General features: G+C 46.2%; 1 protein-coding gene across 1 annotated transcript in view; it reads left to right on the forward strand.

The window, feature by feature from the left end:
- Pop1 (POP1 homolog, ribonuclease P/MRP subunit) overlaps positions 1-7,485 on the forward strand; it is a 28,562-nt gene extending 21,077 nt beyond the window's left edge. Inside the window, exons 13-15 of the mRNA XM_050161235.1 lie at positions 2,222-2,376; positions 5,500-5,838; positions 6,582-7,485. Of these exons, the coding sequence (XP_050017192.1) occupies positions 2,222-2,376; positions 5,500-5,838; positions 6,582-7,224 (1,137 nt within the window). The 3' untranslated portion in view covers positions 7,225-7,485. The remainder of the gene's footprint in view (positions 1-2,221; positions 2,377-5,499; positions 5,839-6,581) is intronic.
- The last annotated feature ends 931 nt before the right edge of the window (positions 7,486-8,416 follow it).

Below are 8,416 nucleotides of genomic sequence, written 5' to 3' on the forward strand. Positions count from 1 at the left end.
TTTTATGTTTCCGTGTCCCATGTACCTATTTATACATTCTCTCCCCCACTCCACCCCAAGACAGGATTTCTCTGTGTAGCCCTGGCTGACCTGGAACTCACTTTGTAAATTTCCTCCTATGGCGATCTAGATGATCTAGAAGATCTAGTAAAGTCTATAAGGTCTAATAAGTTCTAAATAGATCTTGAAGGTCTAGGAAACTAAAATGTCTAGTAAGATCTAGAAGGTTAAGAAAGTCTAGGAAGCCGGGCGATGGTGGCGCACGCCTTTAATCCCAGCACTCAGGAGGCAGAGGCAGGTGGATCTCTGTGAGTTCGAGACCAGCCTGGTCTACAGAGCTAGTTCCAGGACAGGCTTCAAAGCCACAGAGAAACCCTGTCTCGAAAAACCAAAAAAAAAAAAAAAAAAAAAAAAAAAAAAAAAAAAAGTCTAGGAAGGTCTAGAAGGCCTAGAAGATCTAGTAAGATATAGGAGGTCTAGAAGGTCTAGTAAGATCTAGAAGGTTAAGGTCTACAAAGTCTAGAAGGTCTAGGAAGGTCTGGAAGGTATAATAAGATCTAGAAGGTCTACAAAGTCTAGAAGATCTAGTAAGATATAGGAGGTCTAGGAAAGTCTAGAAGGTCTAGGAAGGTCTAGAAGGACGATCTAGAAGACAGTGACTGTTTCTATTGACTTGTTTTCTTCCCCTTTAGGATTTAAATCGGATGAGAAGTGAATTGCTGGTGCCAGGGTCACAGCTTGTTTTAGGGCCTCAAGAATCCAAGATTCCTATTCTTTTGATCCAACAGCCAGGAAAAGTGACTGGCGAAGACCGGCTGGGCTGGGGAAGTGGCTGGGATGTCCTCCTTCCCAAGGGTTGGGGCATGGCTTTTTGGATTCCATTTGTAAGTTGCCTTTTGATTTCACCCAATAGTTGCACTATTTAAAACACAGTGATTCACGTATTAATTGTACAGCTACTCTGCGATATTTCCATATGCGCTTGCTTTACGTGTTGATATCCACCTGTCTACCCTTGTCCCACATACTCTCCCCAGGCACCTCCCACACCCTAGTCATAAACAATACTAAGTTTTTGAAGTAGAATGATTTTATTTTTAAATAGTAGTAACAATAGCTGGGTGGTGGTGGTGGTGCAGGCCTTTAATCCCAGCAAAGGTAGGCGGATCTCTGAGTTCAAGGCCAGCCTGGTCTTCCTAACTGAAGCCAACATTTTTATTAAAATCTGTGTTGTGTGTATTTTCCGGTTAGCTTAAGCACGACTCTGCTAGAGATGGTAAGAGGCGTGCCGGTGTCAGACTCGTGCAGGTAGTTAATTTTTGGCAATTATGCCTAGTGCAAGGAGCAGTCTGTTAATCATTCAGGAAGGGTTTATTTTATTTTATTTTTTTAAGTTGTTCCACTTAATTTCTTTTAATTAAGTATTTTTTTTTTTTTGTCTGTTTTCGTCAGTGCTAGGAGTTGAACTGAAGGTCTTAGCAGGCTAGGAAACACTCTCTCGTGTAGCTCCATCCCCCAGACCATTAGGCATTATTTCATTCACATAGAAAAGATAAGGTCCTATGTACTGAGGGGCTGTGCACCTTTGGCCTGCTGTCCCACTTAGAAAATTAAGTGTACAGGTTCACTGGCAGGGCCTCACGTCTGGCACACCAGTCTCCCCGCTCCTGAAGTAATACCATTATGATTTTGGTGTTTGCTTTCCTCAGTGCATGCTCTCATACCTTTAACAAATGTGTGTATCTCTGTAAAGTACATGTTTTTAGGCTCTACGCCTTATTGTGTGTGTGCTTCTGCAACCTGTGTTATTCTCTGGGTACTGAGGATTTTTCCACGTGTATTGAAGTCCATTCATTCATTATTGTGTGGTGTTTGGTTATAGGATTGTCCTAGCATGCATTTACCTGTTATCTTTTTTTTATATTTATTTATTATGTATACAATATTCTGTGTATATGCCTACAGGCCAGCCACCAGACCTCATTACAGATGGTTGTGAGCCACCATGTGGTTGCTGGGAATTGAACTCAGGACCTCTGGAATAGCAGGCAATGCTATTAACCACTGAGCCATCTCTCCAGCCCACTGTTATCTTTTTGATGGTCTTTTAGCTTATTTCTCATTTTAATATTTTAGGATTAATCCTTGTAGCTTATTTAGACAGTTAAACAATTTCATTTCAAGTCAGTAAACCGATAGGGCCTCTTGTCGTTTCTTTTAGATCTACCGAGGTGCAAGAGTTGGGGGGTTGAAAGAGACGACAGTGCATTCTCAGTATCGAAGATCACCTAACATCCCAGGTGACTTCCCAGACTGCCTTGCTGGGGCTCTGTTTGCTGAAGATCAAGCTAAGGATCTTCTAGAAAGCTACAAAAGGTAAGGAAGGGACTCTCTTCTGGCCTGTCTCCAGGAATGAGAAGCGTCTGCTTGAATCACCTAATGGCTCGGGGAGCATCGCAATTGCTTCCCTTTGAGTTCTTTCTCTCTTACCAAGAGGTGGTTGAGAAGCTTTAGCCAGGAGCTTCTCTGTTGGCCTTTGCAGGCCCATCTGGTCCAGCCCTTCTTTTGGTTACTTTCTGACTTGTGTGCTGGACATCTGAACTGAGACAAGCATTTCAGAGGCTTGCTAATAGATCTTACCCCACCCCACCCCACTCTTGTGGAGATTCTGCTTTAAAAGGCTCATTTATAAGCGTTTAATGAAACCATGGAGGTGGATAGAACACTCTATACTGCTACAGTTCTGCTGTCCAAACAGACATGCGCTGTTTTTGATATTTTAGTTTTTATCCTTGTAGTCTCTGATCTTTTGTTGGAAATGAGTGGATGAGGGCCTCTATTTCTGATATATAGAGAAGTGGACCATAGGTCTCTGTATTCCCGTTAAACTCTAGGCTCCCGGAAGCACAGAAACTCCCTCTCGTGAGTGGTGCCTGTGGATCCAGCCATAGACCGTGTGCGGTCGGCCTCACTAATGTTTGCTGTTTGACGAACGAGTAGACAGTTGGATGTTGCGGTGACTTTGCTGGGAGCACCAGGAGGGCTAAGTTGGGAATCCCCGCTCATTACCACAGCCACAGAGACAGGCAGGGGTCTGGCCTGTTTGTTGAGTGATAGATGAGTGACTTAGTGGCTGAGTCGTAACTTGATCCTGCACCAGGTCACCAGCAGTCGTGGGTTGTGTGTCTGTGTGCCTCCCGGACTGTAGCTGAGGGGCCTGTAGCTCAGTTTTCACTATTTAGACTTTTTCACACTATTCTGAGACCTGACCTTTCGATTTAATCATATATTGTGTTGGTTTCCATATCAACAAACAATGATCATAAACCAGATATTGGCAAGCTTCTTTTGTAGAGGGCCAGATGATGGCAGTGTTGGCTTTGTAGACTCCTGGTCTCCATGACAGGGATGCAGCCACAGACGTAAACAAAGGAGCGAGGTGGAGTTCCAGCCAGGTCTTATGTACAGTCGTTCACATTTGGAATTCGTAAAATTTTCAGTGTCATGAAGTAGAATCATTTACTTTTTCAGCCACTGAAAATATGAGAATTATTCTCAGCTCATGGGTCATATAAAAACAGATAACAGGGCAGATTAGGCCCATTTGGTACAGCTTGCCGGCTGTGGTGCAGGATGGAGCTTGGAGTGGTTCTGTAAGTTTGCAGAGTGGAGGGCCTGTGCTTCATCAGTGACCTTTTAGGTTACCTCTGTTTTCTTGACCTGTGGTTTGGGAAACTGCACCTATATGCATCTCTGTATTTGTCTGAATCATTCATTCATCCAACACATTTATTTCAAGCCTACTGTTGGCTCCAACACCCCTCTAAACACCGTGGCTCTTGTAGACACAGAGTAGACCTAAGTCTGTCCCGGACTTTCCTTTCCTTTCCTTTCCTTTCCTTTCCTTTCCTTTCCTTTCCTTTCCTTTCCTTTCCTTTCCTTTCCTTTCCTTTCCTTTCCTTTCCTTTCCTTTCCTTTCTTTTAGAAATTTTGTTAATTTCTTTACTTTTTAATTTTTTTGATAATTTCATATATTGTGTTTGCTGCCCCCTTGTCCTCTCTTACCTCCCTCCCTATTCCTACTGACTTCTTCCCAGGTCCTCCTGTTTTCCTGTCCTTTCTTGTTTTTTTGACTCATGGAATTTAATTAGGGCTGTCTGTGTGAGTATGGGTATGGACTGTTTACTGGAGCATGGGCAACTTAACAATGGCCACACCACTGAAGAAAATGACTTCTTCTTGGGGAACCACTAGCTGCCAGGAGCTCCTCAGAGGTCCCTGGTGAGCCCCTCCCAGATCCCTGCTGGGTTTTGACAAGCTTGCTCTTTGCAGGCCTTGTATGGATGGTCTCCATGTGTCCATGACTGCTGTGGCTCGGCGTGGCATAGTATGTGTGGCTCTGCCATGTCCAGAAGACGGTTCTGTGTCTGTCTGCACCACGGTTGTGCTGTTTGTGGCTGAGCATGCTGTTCTCACTTATTCTAGGTACTTTGGCAAGTTGTGAGACTGTGCATTAATTGCCACCCACTGCAGAAGAAGCTCCTCTGACCGTGGCTGAGAGCAGCACAAGTCTATAAATATAAACACAAATGTTTAGAAGGTGATGTGGTAACAGGTCCAGTTAGCACAGCAGTTCTCAACCCCCACAGGGGCTGACTATCAGATATCCTGGATATCAAATATTTACATTAGGATTTGTAATAGCAGCAAAATTACAGTAGTGAAGTAGCAATGAAGGTAATTTTATAATATGTCACCACAAGATGAGGAACCTTTTTGAAGGGTTGCAGCATTAAGAAGGTTAAGAACCCCTGCTGTAGCAGAACATTGGTAGTTTGAGTCTTCCCAGAGGCCTGTGGTTTACAGCAGAACTTATCCCTAAATTCTGACCTGGTGTGTCCCTGCCTCCGTCCAAACACACGGTATCAGTTTCCTGTGCATCCTTCCAGGTACCCTGCCCGTACACAAAAGTTTGCAGGACACAGTCTTTCTCTTTACTCACGTTTAGTGCAGCTGTCAGATCAGAAGTGAGGGGGACGCCTTGTGCATCTCCAGGGATAACATTGCCCAGCCCCAGGGGCACCGTGATTGGAGCTCTCAGGGTAAGCACTGCGGTACTGCATTTGGTTTTCAGAGGCCGCATACATTTGTAGATGTGGGATCTGTTAAAAAACCAGAGGTCTGGGTGCAGCGGTGCACACCCTGCACAGGGGAAGCAGAGGCAGGTGGATCTCTGAGAGTTTGCAGGCAGCCTGGTGGACAATAGTGCATTCTAAGCAGGTCAGGACTACACGCATACATACATGCATGCACACAGCAATAACAAAACAAAAAAGAACAGAGAAAACAAGGAGCTTCATGAGCAGGGTTGGTGATCTTTATCATACTTTCCTTGGGGAGTCTTGTGTGTGCGTGTTGGCTGCAGATGTGTTATAATGGTCTTGGCTGTTTTAATTCTCCACTGTTCAGTTGTTTAAAATTGATTTCTTTTTTCACCAGACGCCCTCCTGCCAAAAGGCCCAACTATGTTAAGTTTGGCACGTTGGCACCTTTCTGCTGTCCCTGGGAGCAGCTGACTCAGGACTGGGAGTCCCGGGTTCAGGCCACAGAGGCATCTCCTATAACCTCAGTACCTGGTGCTCAAGACAACCCAAGACAACTCGCAGTGTCCTGTGTCTCTGAAGAGCTCTGCCAGTCTAATGAGGCAGATATATCAGAAAACCACCCCACAAAGCCAGAAGACACAGGCTGTCAAGCACAGGCAGGGACCGAGATGGTCTTAGAGCACAGTGCCAGTGAGAGCCACGCCGCTGCCGCTAGCTGGCTCTGTGTTCTGCGGTAAGTGCAGGCAGCTGCCACATCCATTGAACTGTTCTCTGTACTGAAGTGCTCCTGTATGCTGATTGGTGCCTTTCTGAGAAAGGGAGCTGGTTCTTTGATGTGTGATAGGCGGCCTAGGGAAGCAGTTTTTGATTTGAGACATGATACTAACCGATGAGATGATTGGAAATATTGTACTAAACCAGGGACCCCGATGGGTGACAAGCCTCTGTTTTGAGTTAGCCTCTCCAGTTCTTGGGAATTAGTGGGTGTGGGATGGGCCGTCAGTCATTCATTGTGGCATGGGGATGCTGCAGCGTCCATGTGCAGGGAGCATGGTGATGCTGCAGCGTCCATGTGCAGGGAGCACTGCGTCCATGTGCAGGGAGCACAGTGACGCTGCAGCGTCCATGTGCAGGGAGCACCGCCCTTGATGCTGCTGTGGACTCAGCTCCGCTTCTCAGCATGCTGTGACGTGCTCCCATTTGAATAGTGCTCCTCTTTGGCCTCATTTTATATCCTTCTTTGTCCTTAAACTCTATCTGCTTGCTTTAATTATATCCCTAAGATCTGTCTTATTTTTCTATAAGCCTTATTTTTTTTTCTGCACCAATTCTAAAATTTTTGTTTTTAAGTTTGGCACAGTTTAAGTTTTTCAGAATGGCAGGCACATGAAAAGAGGAATGTTAGTTATAAATAAATATATCGTATGCTTTAAATGTTTTTTAATTATAATTTTATATGTCTGTTACTTCAAGTAGGAGTAGGAAATTACTGAAGCAACTCTCTGCTTGGTGTGGGCCCAGTTCTGAGGCCAGGCGGGCTCCCTGCAGTGGCCAGCGAGAACTGACCAGAAAGGCCTACTTGTCCATTCTGGATGATTTCCCCAGAGCCCTGGTGTGGGTCAGCCTGTCCCTGCTCAGAAAGGGCAGCCCTGAGCCTCGCGCCATGATCTGTGTCCCGTCCAAAGAGGACCTGCTCCAGCTCAGTCAGAATTCTTGTTACCATGGACCCGTGGAATCAAGACACAGCGACCCATTCAAAAGCCTGATTCTGAAAGAGAAAGAAAAGAAGAAAATGGAGAAGAGGCAGAGCCGAGAGCTCGCTGCCTCCACGGGCCTGGCAGCCGGGGCGCCCACAGCTGAGCAGGAAGCTCTGATAAGGGGGCTTTGGTCCGGCCCCCTCCCGGGACTGACGTCACACTGCTCCAGAGTCCTCCTGGGCTTCGTCACACAGGGGGATTTCTCTATGGCCGTGGGCTGTGGAGAAGCCTTGGGGTTTGTTAGATTGACTGGCTTGCTGGAAATGCTGTCCAGCCAGCCGGCAGCCACAAGGGGCCTGGTGCTGCTGCGACCACCCGCCTCTCTGCAGTATCGGTTTGCAAGAATTGCCATTGAGGTGTGAATTCGGGTTCTATGGAATCTGTGCCTGGCTGGACATGGAGCGCAGCTGTTTTTGTTGACTCCCGTGGGAGTCTTGGCTGCTTTTGTCGTCTGTTACAGTGTGCAGCTTGAAACAAGAATTAAAATGATACAGTTATGTGGATGGCAGTCGGTTTACCTTATCTTAATAATCTGTTCCCATCTTTTCCTTACCCGGAATATGTTCAGTTGTTTAATGTGTTAGATGAACACTTTGTATTAAAGTAATGTGACCCACCCCAGATCCCCATGTGTCGCCTCCCATGCTGTTTTTGTTATGAACAAAAAGCTGAGAGGTCTCTCTGAAAAATATTTCAGTCATATGGTATGTAACTATGACCGTTGACAAGTTTGACTCAAGAGTCTAGGGAACTGGGTAATCAAGCTTTTGCACGGATGAGGCCCTGGGTACGAGCCTAGCTCGCATCAGAGAGCTGAGGAGACAGGCAGACACCGTAAGTGCCTGGCTTCTGCCCTCGAGGGCCAGACCGTGTGGGCTGTGCGTATTATATCCTGGTGAACTGAGTATCTTATTCCATAAAGAAGTCACAGGTTGGTGCTTGTTGTCAGGAGGGCTGGGTGTGTGACAGGGTGTTGGGGGGGGCGGTCTATGTTGCTTTTTTTTTTTTAAACACCGTGGGATACACTTTTGGTGAGAGTGTCAACACTGCCTTGGCAGATGCGACACCAGTCTTTTGCCGGAGAGCATTCCGGGTATTGAAATCCTGGGTACTGAACAGCGGCTGCAGCTTGGGTGGCTGCCACTCTCCTAACATCATCTATGACATCAACGGTGGTACAGTGGACTGCCCAGCCAGTTAAGAAGCAGCAGGAGAAAATATTTCAATAAAATAAACCACCTGATTAGCTGTTGGTGGTGGTGCACACCTTTAATCCCAGCACTCCGGAGGCAGAGGCAGGCGGATCTCTGAGGCCAGCCTGGTCCACACAGCGAGTTCCAAGACAGCCAGGGCTACAAAAAAACAACAAAATTAGCCGGGCGGTGGTGGCACACGCCTTTAATCCCAGCACTCGGGAGGCAGAGGCAGGCGGATCTCTGTGAGTTCGAGGCCAGTCTGGTCTACAAGAGCTAGTTCCAGGACAGGAACCAAAAACCATGGAGAAACCCTGTCTCAAAAAAAAAAAAAAAAAAAAAAAAAAAAAAAAAATTCAAC

This window comes from Alexandromys fortis, unplaced genomic scaffold, assembly GCF_014885135.2.
Source record: "Alexandromys fortis isolate MF-2015 unplaced genomic scaffold, M_Fortis_MF-2015_v1.1 scaffold_17, whole genome shotgun sequence".
In the NCBI taxonomy this organism is placed as follows: domain Eukaryota; kingdom Metazoa; phylum Chordata; class Mammalia; order Rodentia; family Cricetidae; genus Alexandromys; species Alexandromys fortis.